At 42.0% G+C, this 19891-nt stretch overlaps 1 protein-coding gene across 7 annotated transcripts in view; it reads right to left on the reverse strand.

The window, feature by feature from the left end:
• Positions 1 to 1018: 1018 nt before the first annotated feature.
• Positions 1019 to 19891, reverse strand: part of PPP2R2C (protein phosphatase 2 regulatory subunit Bgamma) — a 204063-nt gene continuing 185190 nt past the window's right edge. For all 7 annotated transcript variants that reach the window (XM_075091905.1, XM_075091908.1, XM_075091912.1 and 4 more), the window contains 3 exons: positions 19219 to 19388; positions 14460 to 14551; positions 1019 to 3889 (listed from right to left, as the gene is read on the reverse strand). In XM_075091905.1, the coding sequence (XP_074948006.1) occupies positions 3598 to 3889; positions 14460 to 14551; positions 19219 to 19388 (554 nt within the window). In that variant the 3' untranslated portion in view covers positions 1019 to 3597. The remainder of the gene's footprint in view (positions 3890 to 14459; positions 14552 to 19218; positions 19389 to 19891) is intronic.

The raw sequence follows: 19891 nt of genomic DNA on the forward strand, positions 1-19891 counted from the left end.
CTTGATGTGTTGATTTTCAGCCGAGCTTTCTCTCTTCTGTGCCTAGTCATATTTGTCCATCTAAATGAGTGGGATTGACTGTGTCTTCCCAAAAAGGGGAAGGGGGCGTAAATTAGCACGTAAGCTCTGGGAGAGCTGTGCAAAGCAACACACGTCCTAATCTAACAGCTGAGGCAAATTTATTCTGGTCTGCATCCAGAAAAAGGCCTTAGCCTTTCAGTGGCTAACTCGTGCGTGCTGCTGCCCAGGCGGTTCCTCGCACCCTGGGGCTCTGTGTAGAACAAACAGGCAGGGTTAGCTGCCTCAGACTGAGAGTCTGAAGAAGACCCCAAGGTCTGAGGCAAGCATCACGATGACTGGGGAGGGTCAGGCATCATGTGGACTTTCCTCGCTTCAAGCGTGTATGCCAAGCCAGCTTGTTTTTTTTTTTCTTTTTTCTTTTTATTTTTAGTTTTCCCCTGTGGTAGAGGTAGAACGAGAGCGATGGGGGCAAAGAGGGACGCGGCTCTGCTAGTAGCCCTCTGGTTTGTCACCTGGGCCAATGTCTGTCTCATCTGGGAGGCCAAGCCTGGACACATCCCAGACGTACCCTTACGGTCTGCTGCGCTGGAAGGCCTCCAGCCTGGCCAGCAATGACACTAATGCCATTTTTTACCCCATGATTGTGTGTGTCCCTTCACATTGTGCATGCCTCGTATTCCATCTGTAGGAGACTGAGACTCAAATCTCCTAAAATCTCTCTTAGGTATGAGCAGAGGAAAAAGCTGGTCTAAGTTGTGAACCAAAAGTGTACCTGCAGCCCTGCTGCAACGGCCTGCGCTCACGTGTCACCACCCTAAACCCCAAGCCGGGCCCACTCACAGCACTGCGTTTTATTTTCTACCTGCCACAACACTTTAGGGTCACACAGTAGCTTGCCCTGCAAGTCCGATCCCTGTGACTCTTCCTCCTTTGTAAAAGCAGCTAAACAACACTTTCATGTCTAGCTTAAAAATAAGCTGTGCCTGGAAGTCATCTATTTATGCCTTTTTGGTTGTAGTTTTATTGAAAAAGCTGGTATTAACATATTTATATTTTTATTCAACAACAGTTAGCTAATTTGTGCAACACAAAGAATGCAGCCATGAACAACAGCTTTCAAAACAATCAGGTTTACCAACTTTACCATCACTTACTCTACACCACTGAAAGCTCAAACTAAAAAGAGAAAGAAAGTTGGAAACGTTCACAATGACGATGTTAACTTTCCATACATTCAAGAAACCAGGAAACCGATCTGTAGTAGTGATGTCAAAGACAGGAATGGAATTCTGGTCTTTGAAAGGTTTCTGTTTATTTCCTTTATAATCACTTCGTGGTATTTTGGTTGGGTGTTTCGTTAGTTTTATAAAGCTCCAAAGATATATTTCTTTATTTAATTTTAACATGTTCTTTTTGGTACCCAAAGCTGTAACAGAGTAAGGTACTTCAAATTAAAAACAAAAAGTTGTTGTATTAAGATCTGCTTTATAATAAGATATCTATAGAATCTTACTTGAGAATGTTAAAAGCTAAATATATGTTTTACAGTACTTCTAGCTGTAAATGCCAATATGAGCTGATAGCAATTTTTTTTTTGAGCTGCAAAGGTTAATGGAGGAGGCCAAACGTCAAAGAAATTGTATGACACCCTTGAAGCAGTAGTTTGGCATTAACAAGTTTTCTATACAATTTACCACATTCTTAAACCTTTTTACAAGGAGAAAAAAAAGAAAAGCAATTTTGTTAAATTTCATCAGAATAAATATGTACATATACTGTCCATGCCTGTTACAGCATACAGTACTTTATAAACAAACATTCCTCATTCCCTTTAAAATTAACCTACACATTTCATACCATATGTGTTTAGTGTGGCTGGAAACTTACGCACATGCGTTTGTGCTTCTACACACAAAATATACAGCGTTGAGCTAGAAAACTTCAAACATAGAGATTTCATGTGTTGTGTTAAGACGCCATAGAAAAGCTGTAGGCTTTGTTTTTTTCAGTTTTTGTAAGCAGATTTTCACCCACTCTTTCCCCCAAGCCAAAATACAAAAGCATGCAGGTCCCTTCATCCGCACATCCTCCATTTACCAAGCAATCGGTGCATAATGGCTTACAGGCTTTTTTTTTTTTTCTGAGGAGTTTTAATATGGGCAGATTAACAGGTCATCTGAGTTGTGCTCTTTTATTCATGGTTTGAGGAGAAATCCTTTAGGATATTAATTTTCCTGCCAGCGCTATTAGGGATGCAGCAGAACTTTATTTTCCTGGATTAAGAGGACTCCCTGCCAACTGCACCGTTCCCGTATAATTCCTGCATGCACTACACCAAGCGCCTGGACTTTCCTTTTCCATTTACACCACTATTCCTTCTAAACCAAGGACAGATCTACCAGTATTTATGTGGAAGAAGGTTTTGTTCGTCTGGCGTTTTTTGATTTTTTCCTATTTCTCCAGGAGTAATTGTGTCGCCCTGCAGTGGACATGTTTAAAAGCGTTAAAATTCACCGAGCAGTGCTGCATCTCGCAGCACCGTTCCTTTTCCAGTTACAGATCCGATGGCATTGCCTGTACTCCCCAAAGGCCAGGATTAAATTAACCATGCTGCAGCACACGAACGAGGGACTTTCTTAAGTGTCTAGCAGTGATGTAACTTTGTCCCCACTGAAGTCGATCATTGCCTTCAAGGACAGCACTTCTAGCCAAGGTTTCCAGAACTCCAACCCCCAAACAGCAGGACAGGTTTGTGTGTTAACTGCCAGGCTGTGTCTGACCAGCCAGTCCCTCTGGAGTGGCAACACCGAGTTTTTTCATAGTCCTCCACATGATGAAAATACTAGTTATTGTTTTAAACAGAGCAAAGAGACCTACGGAGAATGAGCTGCTTAAAATAAGCTGGCTGAGTAACTATACCAGTCAGTCACTTATTCACTAGGGAAGTTGAAGCACAAAGTAATGTGAATAAATAAATAAATAAGGAGATGTTGTAAAGAAGGGAATGGGATGGGTGAGACAGGGCAGCTTTTCACCAACTTCTGCTCCCAGTTATAATTGTCGTGAGGCCCCTCCAATGTGCCACGTAGTCTAAAGGGATGTGGCTATTCATTCACTCAAACTGGCTTTTTAGTTGAAAGACGGGAAAATGTTACTGAAAAAAAATAATCAAGAGATTGAGGCAAAAAGCTCTAACAATGTGGTAAATGCTGTGGACTGCAAAAGCAGGCAGTGCACCAGAACAGCATGGTCCTGTGAACCTCTGAGACCCTCGAAAGGACTGACGGGAGTTGAGGAGTCTCAGCCCTCCTCAGGAACGCCCCCAATGTGAATAAATACCCCTGTCTGTTTAAAGGAACCGATACAGACCACAGTACTGGCTTTGCAGTCGTGCCTTTTACTCATACAGTTGCAATGATGGAAAATAGTTGGCTTGTCACCAATAATGATACAGGCTGAGGGATGAAAGGATGCAACCTACAAATCCCACCACAGAAGCCACAATTTTTGTGAAGATCACATCCTTCTACAATTCTCAAGAGGCTGGTTTGTAAATATAGAGGGATATTAATAAATCTAGTGCATTTCTGAGTTCACTTTATCCTGAAATATGTACAGATTGTTTGTCGCTGCTATAGCAATGATGTTCTCAGTTGGGTGCCACGCTGTGTGCAAGATCTTCTTAGTAAAGTCCAAACTGTCAACACTGATGTCATCTTTCCTCCGTTTGCCTCCGACGCAGACTCTCCGGGGCTTAAGAATAGCTCGTGGTTTACTGCTTTCTCGGGATGCCTCCAAGGTAACATCCCGCTTGGTATTTCGGTCAAACATTCGGAAAAAGTTGTTATATGCACCTGTCATTATCACACTGGAGAGGGAGCGAGGGAGAGAGAGAGAGAAAACAAAGACAAATTAAACAACAGCTTGTGGGATGTCTGCTACCATGACTGGATCAGGACAGCTGAGCTTTAACCTTAGGATTAGACATCATCTGCTTTCAGCTGGGAAAGAATATAAACCAGGATTTTTCCCACTACTCCCCAGAATGAATAGTTTTCTTCTACCAATGTCCTTCCCTTCCCTATTAGAATATTCAATGAAAATTACAGTTACCCCAAAACTCGCATCCTGGAGCATGCGCAAATGTCAGGACCCTGACATCATGAGATTGACTTCACAAGACAATAAAAGTAATACGTTTCAGTAAGTTATTTCTAATTACCTTCCAGCTTTTTATGAGCGTTTAAGGAACATATATTTTAGGTTTTTTTCTTTCTCCAGAGCTTTACGTTTTCTGACAGCTGAGATTTACCATGAGTCCAGAAACAGTCTATATAAAAAATTTCCACGTGTTTCAAACCTTTTGATACAATAGCAAGATTTAGTACAGAAATATATATTTTAATGAGCATTTTGAAGAAAGTTTTGAAGGGTTCTGAAAAATCACACTGGGTTTGCAGAAGTAAATTCTTTCCAGAATAAACCCTTTACCCATCTGAAGCCATAGACCTTGCAAGTCTAGACACCATTAAAATCTGTATCTGCAATGCTTCTTTCTTAAAAATAAAGACATTGATAAACAGGATTCTGTCATCTCTTGTATGAAGTCTGAATGAAGCTTCAAGTCAGGATAGATTTCTGGGTCTGGGAGAAAGGGACAGAAAACATACCTCAATCTGTATAAAAATTACCCCATTAATCAGTTTGTAGTTTGAAATAATGGATTGCCAGTTGCTTCATTCTCCCAGTCCCTAGGGGCGGATATTTTGTCACTAACTTTAATGAATTCAGAATTTCATCCACAGCCCTTAGGTTATTGGATTAGCATAATCATGGTTTCAGAGCCTTGTTCGAAAGCTCATCCCCTGTGAACTTTTTCCGTATCTGAAGCCAGGGCCACACTCTGCTCTCCTATCTCAGCCCCAAATAGGGTGTTTTTCTGAACTTCCATTCTGGAAGGGGAATCCGCCCCGAATGGTCAAATCTCCACAGGAAAAGCTGTACAGTTCTAAGACTCAGGCAATCAGAAACTATTTGCCTTTCTAGTACAGCCCAACAGAGCATATTCCCCGTGCTGTGCGTATAACAAACTAACCTCCATCTCAAATGACCATTACATTGCTTCAGCACTTGGCTGTTGTTTCCCACTTAGGGGGAATCTGCGTTGAGCAGCACACTGGCCAGGGACCACGGCACATGTAACCATGGGAGAACAAGGCATAAACTATACTCTCTATCATATAGGCGCTCACTAGCTGATTAGATTAGATGCTCCTGGATTCAGGAGCTGTCTTACACTATATGCACAGCCTCCAGCCAGTGCTGCCTTGATCTCATTTGGGGCCATTAGAAGCTACTGTAATACAAATTAATAATATACTGAGAAACGCAAAAATGGGGGCTGTGCAGCTAACTGCTTTCGCACTACAGCTACTGACTGACAGCAGCTCTGCTCACTTCAGAGCCCCTGTAGGGTACCTAGAGTGGGTGAGCTGGATTTCTACACTGTGAATCACTAGCACGACTGCCAGCTCCATCCTGCTTCCACGTTTGCTGATGGCATACTGGGGTTGGATGACAGCTGATTCCACACCCAGCCTTTTGCCGCTCCTGGAGCGCTAAAGGGAACTGCTGCAGATCAGATAGGCATAGCACAGAGACCCAGCATGCACTGCCCTCAGCAATAGCTCACCCACAGCCTTCACCCTGTCAAGAGGCTGCTTTGCTGAGGTCTGCAGGCAGCGCACCCCTGGCTGTACCACTGCTCTGCTGCTCTGTTCAGGGATGGGCAAGAGAGGCGTTTGTCCATCCGCAGCTGCAGCCAGCCCTGGCACGGAGCTGCCTCTCTGCTCGGGAGAGTGCAGAAGCAGAACCTGCCCTTGGGTTGACTGCAGTGAGGTTTCCCTTCCCCTCCCCACCTGCAAAGACTGAGCACAATCCTGCTTGGTAAGGCACAAGTTAACAATCTCACAAGCTAAAAAACCAAAAGAGTCAGTGTGACAGCTTGATAAAATGTATCCCAGAAGCTGCAGAAAGCCTATTGATCAAGATTAGTGCCCATTTCAGAAATTGAATCAACAGCAGTAAATCTAACGTTTCACTACTTCCAAATCACCATGCCTTGTCATTACAGCTCCTGCTGTAATGGTTATTCACACATGAAAACGGCGAGGTTATTTCATATCTCAGCGCTAACACACAACAATTTGTGATGCAAACAGCCCAGCAGAGTACTGTGGGTTTTTTTCCCCCCAGGCAATATTTTGAAATAGGTTCATAATGCTGGGCCACCCTGTGCCACAGGCCGCAGTGCTGTGATTCCCAGGGGAATGAGGAGCATCCCTTCAGATGAAGGCAGGAACTGTCAGGGGAGCAGTTGTCATGCAGGCAGAGTACCAGTGCACCAAAGGCACAGAGACATGTTTGTCAAGAATCTTATTTTAGCAGGTTTTTGCTTGCTGTCCATTTGCTTTTTAAATTCTTGAACTCTCTCATGTTTTTAGAAGTCTGCTTTCTTTGGCTGGATTTACTGCAGTTATTTTTTTTAACATATGTAGATGACTACTTTTCACGCTGGTCCTGTTTTTCTGCAGTTTAATGGCTCAGTAGAAAATAGCATTATGTAAATGAGAAAGTGCCCATTCTTGTTCAAGGTCACAAACACAGATGGATTATAACCTTACCTGCTGCTTAAAATAACAATAAAAGAGAGTGAGAACTATATGCAAGCCTGCAATTTATTCCCGTTCAGGAAAATATAATGTACAATAATGGAATGTGTGCGATAAGGAGAATTTTATATATATATTAGAATAAAAATTGTAGCTGAGTGTAGGAAGAGTCTGTTCTGTATTTCCAGACTCTGCTCTGCACAGCAGCATTATGACAAGTCCTTGCACAAAACCGTTGCAAGTGAGGCTGGTTCAAGAAACGAGATGAAGCCCCTCACCCAAAACACCCCACACTAATTCATAGGTGTGTAAGGGAGCAGCCTGGAAAAGCTCTGCCCAACCACCTTTAATTTTACTCAGAAAGCAGGTTTACAAGTTCTGCTACACATGGTCGGAGGTACCGTCATCTTAGCCGTGCAAGGGTATTTAGGACGCAGAACACACTCCAGTGCACCCTGAGGAGCAGTGTACTGACAGCTCAGGCTGGAGTAAAGCTGCTGATAGACTGTACACAGCTCAAACAACCACACCTACAGGCAGCAGGATTTCAAAAAATAATTTTAAAAAGGCAAGAAAAGCAAATAGCAGGAAAAAAACCCAATGGCAGCAACATGGCTACCACTGCCTACATTTCATGCATCAGCAGCATAGCCAGTGCTCTGGAAGGAGAGGCAACAGCCCACATCTGCAGGGCCCCAAATGCATTTTCACAGCTCCATGCTAACCCTCCTGTGCTGCCCCACGAGACGAACACATTTTCCTCTCCACATGGTGCCGCTCTGCAGAGCAAACAGTACACTGTGCTTCTCTTTTAGAGCTACTCCAAGCAAGGTCTGAGGGTTTCTGACAATTCTTCAAGCGTGTGTGTTTTCAGTGACAACACAAAATGCTACTAATTCATCCAGCCTGCACAGACGTTGTGGCATTCTTGCTTATTAATGACACAATCTGAGGCATCTCACTGCCAAACTTCAGTCCTTGTGGGGTTGCCACAGCCCAAAGTCTTATTCATTTTTTTTTCTTTACAAGCAGGACAAATGTATTCTTACAGAAGGTAAAAGGGGAAGGAGAAACCCTGAGTACAGTCCAATCCCACTTTTATTACTTAATTTAAAAATACATATTCTATTCTATTCTATTCTCTTCTATTCTATTCTATTCTATTCTATTCTATTCTATTCTATTCTATTCTATTCTATTCTTATTTATGTTATGATAGTTTACTATTTCTTCTTACTCCCTCCCTAGTTGCCGTTCTGTTCTCTTTTTCTTCTTCTTTCCCTACAATCGTGACGCTGGTCTTTACCACACTTTCCAGTTAGGTTTTCCTTTCCCTCACCCTCTTCCTCCTCCCCTCCTCTTTTTCCATTTCCCTCTACTCCGCTCTTTGGATTTTAAAAAACACTCTATCTGCTTCTCTCTCCTGCCAGTGATGTCTCTTCCCTAGCTTTATCCTCTGTTCCCTGCTCGGTTTTGTCCCTTTAGCTTCACTCTGTTATTTCCCTTTCTCTGTTCCTTATTTTTCCCTCTCACCTCTTCAGTTTACTCTTGGAGGTCTCACTGCTTACCCTTTCTTTGCCATCTCCTACTACCTCCAGTCTTGCTTACTCTCCCAGACAACTTGCTCAGCCCTTGAGGGCTTTGGGCTTCCATCCTCACCTTCTCCTTTAGGCTGAACATGACAACCAGTAGTTGTACCACGGATGTTTAATTCAGAGCCAGTTTTAGAGTCTACAGCACCATTCTAAAATTACTGACAGCTCCAGCATCTTTAAGCACCTTAATACCTTAAAACATCTGGCTCTTAATATTTTGGTTTGGGTAATGACTCTGTTAAATGAAATGCTTCAGTATGTGGCCTCCCTCTCTAAAGTTCTGCTTCTGTTGGAAAATCAACAAATTCCCTACTTCACCAACCTCAAGGGCGTCTGAATAGGACTTCATCATTTGTACTAAACTTCAATGAGATCTTCCACAATATTTTTTGGGCACTGAGATTTCATCAAACATGTCAGTCACTAAGAAATGGTGTTATCTCCGTCTTCCTCATATCTGTTATTCCCATATTTCATTCAGAATTCTTTATTGCAAGCCAAGCTCTTAAATGTTATCCATGTTGCGGCCATCCTTGCATGCAACAGTTTTTATCAAAATTGCTCCATTCAGCTGCCTTCCTGGATGCCAGGGTTTGCCCTGAAACTCTGGGGACATCAGCTGGAATTAAGGCTTGCTTAAAAAATCAAACCATACTTGTTTCACATTGTTTTGTGGTTTGTTCTTGGTTTTTTTTTAAGACTCTTTTATAACAATTTTTGGGCTAGCTCTAGCCCAGATTAGTCTTTCTAGATGCATTGAAATTTTTCTTTACCTTCAGATTTCTATTGTCTGGAGAAATCCAGCTCATGGCATAGTTTCCCCCCTCCACTGTTTCTCAAGAGCCCATGGAAGCCATGGGATGGTCTGACAGGACTAAGGCTGGGCACGCTTCAAGGATCAGTGCATGCCAGGCTTAAGGATGATAGAAAAACTAAACCAGCCCTGTTAGCCTGTCCCTCACTGCAAATGTGGCAGCAGAACTTCATTCCCTCTGGCAAGAGCGGCACGACATCCACTCCAAGCAAGTGTGAAGGGAGGAGACTCAGAGCAGCTTCCACCAGAGCCTGCCTTGTAAATCTCTGCAAAGGAGTCCCTCAAGGCTCCCAGCATAAAAAGGGACCATTTCTTTGACCTGAAACCTTCTCCCCAATTATATTTTGAGCCCCTCAATTTCAGCAGCATGTGTACCAGTGCAGAACAGTGGATCTGCAGTCTCCTGGGACTAAAAAGCAAGGCTCAGCAAGTCTGGTTTAGTGACAAGCTGACCTTATGAGAAGAAAGGATTGGTTCTAGGAAAACTCTTCAAAAACTTTTTTCATGGGAATGAAAAATGAGATTTATTATGACAAAGGGAAAGGAGGAAGCGCTGTTGCAAACAGTGGGGGCCTGCTGGCATACTGGGGGATTTTCCTTTATTTTGTGCTGATCGAAGCAACTGACTCCCTATCACAAAGAAGGAACTTCTGTAAACCTCCTGGGGAGCATGCCGATGGGAAAGCGTGAGACACCGGATACAGTGTTGTGGCACTCCAGTACAGCTGGCTGGGATAAGACTGGGAATAAGAACAGGGGATCCTCCAGTCCTTCCAAGCTAATATTTGACATGCCGAGCCTTGAGAACAAAATGATGACTTCTAGCTCTCCAGCATGGAGCGTGCTGCCAGACAGGAACAGACTGTTAACATCTCATCCACTGGGACCCGCCAATTCCGCCTGATTAGAGTGACGGCTGACGGATATTCAGTGGGATGAATGACAGCTCAGCAGGAAAGGACTGACTGAACAGTTGTATGTGACTTCACTCATCTGCTTACAGCATATCACTTATGATGGTATTGAGAAGTCTCCCTGGAAGGGTTCCCATACACCCATTCATTTGAAATCTTAAATAAAAAAGAACAGTAATTAAGGTATTCACTTACTATCATGTAGAATTACTACACTATTTTTTCCCTTTTACTGGCTTCTCCTGCAACTCTCAAACAGCTCCATAAGTGCTAATCTTTGCAGTAAAACGGAAATAACAAAATGCGTATGGTTGACACTGAGAAGCAAACAGTGTCTTGTGGGTCATTATTAAAAGACCTGGCTTTGGAAGTAAATGGAAGAACTATATTAAATCTGTATAAATAGGGCTCACATATTCTAGATAGTCATATAATGATGTATATACAATAAAGATGGCATGATTTTAGTGTAATATACCCAACTACAGATAATATGTGCTCATCTGGTTAAATTAGTGTAAGACCCCTGCTTGACTCCCTCCCCTGACCACTGCTGCTGCCAAAGTACATAGTGATTAATGTGCCCTTCAGCAAATGAGATCGGCTCTGTCTGATCGTATTAGTTCCTGTTCATTGGAGAAACTGAGCATCAATCACGTTCTAATCACAGCTCGTGTACATTGATTTTTTTTGTAAACAGCCTCACCATCAGGTTCTATCATAGCCTAGATTAACTCCTTAGTAATGACAAAAATTAATAAAAAATATTTTCACCCAAATGATATATATGCTTTCATTTTTAACTGAACAGTCCTGCCACTTTAAATTGGCATTGTAGCTTTAAAGTCTGCAAAAGATGAAAGTAACATGTTTGGAACTGCAGTTATTACCGTTATGTATACATATTAATAATATAAATACAGTGTTGCAGCATCTCTTAAGAGTACCATTGTTAATAGCCATGGCTTACCTTTAGCACAGTCCTTTTAAAAATAAGATACCAAAAGGATCAAATTAAGTGACCTTACTATTAAAGTTAACTGTTTTTTAAGAGTTACTGGTACCCAAAAATAATTTAAATTATGATCCACAAAAAAAAAGAATCCTTGTAGTGTGAGGCAAAACAATACAATACACAGAAGCAGGAAGCTCAGAAGAGTGAATGTTCATCAAAAAATGAACATCAGTGTTGATACATTTGACTCTTAAAAAGAAACAACTAGATTAAAGAGAACCCTTATCTTTTGTCAAACGTTGCCAGCTACTCTACTCAACAGTTTCCTACAATCAAGAGCAGCGTATTGTGTTTAGTGACAGATTTGGTAATTATGCACAACTAACAGCGCTCCAGTGTCTGGGCAGTACAATACATGGAGCCCCACAATCTAATGTTCCCACTTAATAAGTACTCACTACATTGATCTTTCTGATCTGCCAAGCAGGAAAGAAAATATTATGCTCACTTTAAATCCTGATATTGAGTAATATTTCTATTATTACCAGGCAACTCTCGGGAGAGTGTTCTCACCACATTAACGAGGATGGCAGCATTTCATTCAACTAGAGGAGAAAGACTCTGGGCCCGGGAACACGTGGCTGTCCATCCTGTACAGCACACTGGGAATTCCCATCAAGGATAACCAAAATGGTTTGAAAGGACTTGAAAAGCCCTTGCTTTGTCAAAGTTTGACAATATCTAAGTTATTTGATTGCGCTGTTCTTCTGTGCCAGATTTAGGCAGGGATCAGCACCATCCATATTTCCAAGAAAGACTTTGATTTTGGTATTTCCAGTAGGACCAAACTCAAGCAGTGTGTTGGTTTTGGCTGAGAAGGGGTAGTGCCTGTGGTGGTCGGGGACCTTTCCAGCTTCCCGCGCTCTGCCGCGTGGGCAGGGGGCTGGGAGGGGCGGGGCCATGGCAGGGGCAACTGACCCTGATTGGCCAATGGGCTGTTCACTCACATCACATCACATCACATGTGATGCCATGGCCAGTATATTAACTGCCAACGGGGCAGTTGGTGCGTGGGGAGGGGCAGTTGCGGCTCGGGGACTGGTGGTGTCAGGTCGGTGGGCGGTGAGCGGCTGTGTCGCGGGTGGTTCGTTTCAGTGGTTCATCCCCCTCCCCCCTCCCTCCCCCCCGGGTATCGCACCTCTTGTTTTCCTTTCCATTGCATTTTTGTTGTTGCTGTTTTATTTTAATCATTAAACTGTTCTTATCTTAACCCATGAGCATTACCCTTCTGATTCTCTTCCCCCATCCCGCTGGTGGGGGAGTGAGCGAGCAGCTGTGTGGGGCTGAGTCACCGGCTAAACCACAACAGGCAGTAACCGATGTACTGAGACAACCCTCTGCTAAAACATCCATTCATGCATGGGTTTGGGAGGTTCAGAGAAAAGCTCCAAAACCTGGATCATCCTCTAAAACATCTGTGGGTCATTCCCACCATCTGACCATATCAAAGCCATTTCCACAACAGCGGGTGCCCCAGCTGCAGTCACAGCGATCTGGGGAGGATTTTGCCCAGCGTGGTCCACCTGTGTCATTTTAAATGGCCAGTAGTTTGTATCACAGGGGATACTCAATGCTGAGTTAATCCTTGTCAGAAAACATTACCTTGGCAGGCAGACAACAGAGATAACGGGAGTATATAGTTTCATTTGCATAATAAATGATACAAAGTAAAAGTTTTATTTCTTAGTAACGACAGAATATCTCCATTGGGCAAGTACAGCAACTGAGCAAAGGAAAGTAGTCCAAAGAGAAGATGACCCTTGCACAGTGTACAGCATTATACTTTATCCGTATTTGTGGAAAACACAACTGGAAGAGACCTTGATCTGCACTTCCAAGTTCAGACACTTGTCATTTTAACCAGTGTCTCATATAACTGCTTTCATAAACTTCCTTAGCATCATCATCAAAACAGTTGGGCTTCTTACATCTCCACTACTCAGGACAGGAAGACTACTCCACACTGTCACTGTCTGAACTGGTATGAACTACCTCTAATTTCCAGGCTATAATTACCTGTTGTCACTCAATACCTATTTGCTGTTATGTCATCATTCATGTTTTCCTCCCTATGTATAACTCCTTGATATACTTACTAAAGCAGATATCATCTTGGCTTCTGTTTTGCTAAGCTGATCAAAATCAAACTCCTGTCCTCTCCTCTCTTTAGGGCAGCTGTCTATTCGCCCAATTAGTTCATCCACCTTGGAGATGAGGGACAGGGAATGTGTAACTGCAGTCCAAAGGTCCTTGAATAAGACCCTAACGTAATGTCACCACTACTCCTTTCTCTGCTGGATATCCAGTCTTGCCCATTCAAGGGTCATATTTGCCTTTTTCACAGCTGCCCCACACTGTTTCATAGTCCTTGCCCAGCTAGGGGGGCAGGCCTGCTTCAAATGCAATAAGACAGACCATTTTTCTCTTTCCCAAATGTGAGGCTATGTTTGCCGAAGGCACCGTTCCAGGCTCTCAGTGAGTGCCAAACTTTTGCCTCTTGACTCCTAGCTCTGCTGAGCCAGAAGTCACTGTGTGCCATTCAAAATTGGCTCCTGTGCTCTCTTTCACATGCATTCTGTAGACTGCTAATCCCTTCCACAGTCACCTAGTATACGAATGTCCCTGTGAGTTTTTTCCAACTGATAAGATGAAGGTTTGTGTTTTCTTTCAACTAGAATCCTCACCTTGCATTATACTCTTGCATTCCATCCATTTTTATTATTCCAGTCCTCTCGGCTGCTCAGTTCTTCCTGTACCATATTCCTGCTCCCCGAAGTACTGCCACCACTCGCTAACATTATGGCATTAGCACATTTCATCCTCACTCACACTCTCTGACTTGTGCCAATATTTCTTATGAAAACATTCAACAAGATATTATGTCCAAGATAAAAAACAGGACCACTCCTTCAGTGCATAGGGAAAGGGACTGCTCTGATGGGGGTAGGTATGAGAAGAAACTGTCATTTATGTCAGTGGGAAGGTGGCAGCAGTTTGTGGAGAATCAGTGGGTGCCTGTCACTGCCGTTCCTCGCTCCCTGTTTCCAGTAAATGAACTGGATTTCTGAGGCAGCTCATGTGTAAATATAGGATCACACAGCTTCCTTAGTGTGCTGGTGGGGCTGTGCAAGTTGGCAGCGTTCTTTTTAACTTCTGCAGCCTACTTATGATTTTGGTAAAAATGGACAGAATTTGAAGGGTTTTTTTTTTCCCTAAGGCATGATCCAAGATTAACAAAGTATACATCATGTCTAATGAGGTCAGAGACACAACCACACCAATATTCAAACACCTTTTATCAGCCTGAACAATGATACGTGAAGATGTAAATTGATGTGGAAAATAACCATGTGTAACACTTTACTTTCTGATTGTTCCTCATCATATGGGACCTAAATGAAGACAGTGATGGACATAAGGATGCATTACCTGTCTGATCCATTCCACGCACATTCAAACTTGTCAAAGATGCAGTCATTTTCATAAAGGGAACACAACTTGCTCCGAAGGTAATCATGGACCTATTTCAATGAAAACAACTGTTGTTACTTTTGAAATAAAACAAAATGTAAAACTCCACAACCAGCCACACCCACACACCCCCCCACTTTATCTCCCACATTCACATTCAAAATATACTGCACAGATTGGTAGCTTTGCAGAAGATACTGCATTTAAACACTAAAGAAGCTATCTGTACTTTTCCACAGCCCAATTAACCAGGTGCTACAGAATTATTGTTGCAGGAAGGCATGAAGCATACCTCCCTTGGCAGGCTGCAGACCACCCCTCTTCAACATATTTGTTTCCTGCTTGGGTGATTTGCTCAGTGTTAGCCTAATTCCCAAAGACATTTCACCAGCTGATACCCTAGATGTGCTAATTAATGTGCACGAAATCTAATTTAAATAGTAACAAAAATGTCATATTCCAAGATCAGTGGACTCTCACTTGTTGTGGCAGAAAGAACTTGGCTATATTAAAAGAAACTGTAGCGTATGGTATTACATATATTTGGGTAAGGTATTTCAGAAGCCAAATACAGTATAAGGTTGCAGTTGCACAGGCTGCAAATTAGAACACTAATTTAGCCCAAGGGTATCTCCTTTTCGGCTGAGACTTAAAACCAACATTGTAAATTCTCACTTGCGTACTTGAAAAGTGGGACTCACCAGCAGAAGACCTCTCCTCTGGGCCACACATCTCTGCTGAACAAGGGTTATCATAAAGAGACAGATCGCATGCACACTGTTTCAATCCTTTGCTGAATTTCATTAGTTTTCCTTCTGGATGACTGGTTTCACTCCACAAGGAAATAATGAGCTAGAAAATCCCTGCCTAGATGAATTTACTCATGCACTTTCACTCCTGATGTTTAGTTCTAGCTGTTGTAGAAACTATAAAACAAAGATGTATAGATGGCCTCTTGGAGCACACATATCAGTCTGATAGCTGAGGGGCATAACTTAGCTCTGGCATACAGAGGTACTGGTTCTTGCAAGTCCAGGGAGACTGCTCCTGCTCACGGACGCTCAGCATCTTCCTCTGGCCTGAGGGCGTAAACATTTCTTCTAGTAAGATAACTTCTATCAAGACCAGACGAGGGACAATGACCTTTCACTTATATTTTCTTTAAACTAACCTCTTTTCAGTTGCCAAATTGTATTCTAAGAATACTTGTAACATAAGGTTATTAAGGATCATAAATTTTAGTCATAGATCAATTTTCATTAATAGATGAGTGAACACTGAGTTGTATATGAACATATACTTTATACAGCAAATAACAGGCAAATGGTAGATGCAGATAAAACATTTCACAATTAAATGCATTTACCCTCATCATGGTGAATAATAGGTCAGAACACTTTTAGTACTGATGCAGTTTCTTGCACCCTCTGTAATGAAATCCTTTAATTTTCGGTTTACTTAAAGCCTTTTTAAGTGAGCAGTGTAATTTGTTACAGGACTGGAGTTCTTTATCATCTTTGTGAGCTCCCAACACTTGGAAGAAATAGAAAGGTTGGGTAAGGCAGGAGAAGGAAGTAGATTGCATTTGCCTCATTGACTGTCGTTTCTAGGTTTTCCTCCTGTTACCATTTCCAGCAGCCATCTGTCATGACCACTGCATGTATACACCCTTCGCAAAGTGTGTCCAACTCCACAGCTTGGAGCTCTGCCTTTCTATCAGCTCTTTTAAACAGCATTTTGACGTTCTTCTCTCAAATTTCTTGCTAATCTCTTCAAGGTCTCAGCTCCTTTTTTCTTGACTGACTGCAAACTTGCACTACTGCCTTGAACAGCCAGCCTGCTCTTCATGTGGACCCTTTACCACATTTGACCACATTCAGACCTTCAGGGTGACTGTGAAAAACTAACTGGAAGAAAAAAATTTTACCTTGTTTGCACGTTCATCTGCTATTCCCAACTGAGGGTAAAATCAGATTTTCCTTGTCTGTTACATATTGTTCTTACCACATATGAATAGTACTTGAATCCCAACCAAATTAATTCCTAACTGATTACAAAAGGCATTCTCCTTTTCTTCACTGCACTGTTTTAGGTCAGACCTTCATGGAATTTTCTAGCAATTCTGTGTTCCAGACTAACACAGCAACATGACTACATGGGGAGCTATTTCACTGGGACTGTCACAATCAGGAATTGCACTGGTAAGCGTCACATCAGTCCAAATCCCTATGCAACGGACCTTGCCAAAAGTGGATGAAGTTATTATTAGCTATGAATGTGTTCTCCTCTGGTTGCCGCGGATATGGTTCCGCTGGGGTAATTCACCTGGGCAGCATCAAAAGAGTATCCCATTAGGCAGGGCTGCCTGGCAACTTTGAAGCGTTGGTCGTTCCACTGTATTGCTCTTTTAGCGCTGTCCAGTGCACCACACTCTGCCCTTTTTTGTTTTATGATGTGAAGTATAAACAGGAGAAAATCCTGTTGAATCATTGTCAGCAAATAAAGTGTTTCAGCAAGGCTGCTCTATGCAATTGCATTCTTTTAGCCACAGCATTGACAAGGAAAAGAACTTGCATGAGGAATTCAGTATTTTTGTGATACTAAAATTGTAACCTGGTAATGAAGCAGTACAGTTACAGACTTTGCTCTTTCTTACAACCATGTGGGGAAATCTATCGTGACCCTCTTCAAGAGTCTCTCAGCTGGACAATATCTAAGTGGCTACCATGCAATGGATGAAATAAGAAAGTCAATCTTTTAATTAATATCTTTCAGTCGTTTAAAGATATACATGTCATCATAATTATGTGGATACATAACTAAAAATGTTAGGTTTATTTTCTGCCTTTGGGTGATCCACCGCAAAAAACTTTTGGAGAGATTTCCAAGCTTATATATGAGATTTATGTATGTGTGAGAGAGATACGTCTAAGACAAATTATTTAAAAGAGTAATTTAAACCACTTTTTCTTAAGAACAGAGTTCTCTACCCTCTGTAGTTGAAAAACACAAAAGGTTGCCCAGAGCAGTTGGACTGTGTGAATCCTATGCAGTCCTGTGCTACTGGTTTCCTAAAACCCCTGAGTTCCAGATCCTCCTTTAGTCCACTGCAATGCTCAGCAATGCATCCGTATACTCTTTACAAGGCACCAGATAAGTATTTGAAAATGAAATGCAATCCACAGATTAAAATAAGGCAGCAAGAAAACTGGTATATTTGTAGGGTTTTTGTTGTTGTGGATCTTTCTTTTTTTAATAAGCTTCTAATTGCAATCATCAATAAAAAATTATATTACACTCATTTTCCGCATCTTAGCATGAAGAAATATAACTTTTTAATTGGCCCCACTGTTGGGTGTCAGACTGATTTAAAGGTGGCCAGCTTGTTTCACAGCTACCTACATGAGGAAATAAAAGCAGATGTCAAAGTCAAGACAAACAGGTTGGCTTGACCAGCTATTCCTCTCCAGGGACAAGGTTGCCTATTCCATTAGCATAAGTATAAAATAATATATTACCTAAGTTCCTAAAATCTAAGATATGCTTCTGTTATGTAAAACAGTCTCACCCTTACCCTCCCACTTCATTTTCACAGCATACCAACACTTCTAACACATTACAAGTACTGCCATTTTCAGAGCAAAACCAATTCTGTAGTTTTAAAGGTGTACAGGCTCAGACTTCCCAATGCTAACAAGAGACGCTGAAGAGTATCCGCCAAAACGTAATGGGTGCATAGGAAACCACTGGTGCCCACTTTGCCTACTAAACACCATGTTATTGATGTCAAACTTTGATTGTTTGACAAGTCACACCACCAAACTCTCATTACATGTTATTTTAAAACCAATCTTAATGATAGTTGCTCTGAACTCCTGTAGCTCACAGGCCATTATACGGACACAGACAACAAGGGATTGTTCCAGCAGTGTCACAGGACTGTCTCTGTGTAAGCAGTATGAGCCACATAAATGACATTTTTCCTACTTTGCATGCTCTTCTGTAGTAGCTTAACAGCTTTTTCTCATTGCGTTTTCGTAACAAGCAGTTTCTGTGTCACAGATATATTTTCCTTCTTCAGGGCAGAGTCAAAAAATGTATGCTCAGCCCTCTATTGCCAAATAGAACAGATGTCAGAGTACAAACTCAGCGCTGGCTGGAGCCACTGGCATTTTGTCTGGATAATAGTACAATGAATTCAGGCAACCAGATGCGTGTGTCTGGCATTCACAAACTGCTGTGTCAGTGGTGATGTTAGGATTTAACACTGATTATTTCTAGAACTCAGCACAAGGGAGAAACGTGTAGATGAAGTTTTAAGCAAAAGTTTTGAAATGACAAAGGTGTAAACTCTCAGCAGTCCCAGCAGGAGCAGAATGTGGAGTAACTCACAAAATCCTTTCCTCAATTTCATTTAAATGTTAATTGTGAAACACATAATTTGAAAACACACCCCAAAGTGATTATTTCCCTTGTTGAAGCACTAGTTTGTTCAGGAGCCCAGTTCACAGTGAGTGTTACCGACTCCACTTACTGCTGTTGAAATTGCCCTTTTTCAGCTACAAGGGTGCCGCTATAAGGTTTTCAATCACCTCGACTAGCAGCTCTCTTAGCCAGCCAGTACTCAGACCAAGCAATGAGATGTTTAGGAAAACATTCAGTTTCTGAACAGAGACGCTTTTATATTGTTTCATTTCAAGACATAAGAGATATCTACCTGGTATGTTTCTACAGGCTTTGTTTCCATGTTCAGATCCCAAACCTTGACAGTGAGGTAATCTCTTGTTAGCATGTATCTACCGCTGTGACTGAATTTGACATCTGACACTGAAGAGATAATTTCGGAAAAAAATGATCTGTTACTGGGGTCTTCTGGTTCTTCATAAACTGTTCAAAGAAAAAGAAGCAAGAGAGAAATTAGAATTAGAATTTCTAATTAGAATTAGAATTCTGTAAAAAAATGCTCTATTGTACAATCCATACCGTGTTTCTTGTGAAACAATGTACTTCAATGTACCAATGAACAAGATATAGAATTAATTATACGCCCAGAACTTAATGTCTTCTTTTATCTTTATACAAATATACAAACTGTAAGCTTTAAAAATTACAGTAATTAACCTTACAGCTATGGGCCCAAAGCATCACTTTGGGAAATTACGTAAATGCACCAGTTAGTTGACTACAGCTACCTATAGCAAGGCAGTTCATCCTTTCCGGGGTCCCCACATCCTGTTTCCTGACATAACCAAAATTCAGGTGTCCCTGCCACTTGAAGGGTGTACATGTGGTCTCACAACAGTCTTGGCGTCCGTGGGAAGGGTGGTTACTCAAAGCCTGCCCTGGTTGCCAGAACCAGCTGGCCAGTCTGCAGGCTACTCACTGGTCAT

The sequence above is a fragment of the Phalacrocorax aristotelis genome, chromosome 4, assembly GCF_949628215.1.
Source record: "Phalacrocorax aristotelis chromosome 4, bGulAri2.1, whole genome shotgun sequence".
Classification (NCBI taxonomy): Eukaryota; Metazoa; Chordata; class Aves; order Suliformes; family Phalacrocoracidae; genus Phalacrocorax; species Phalacrocorax aristotelis.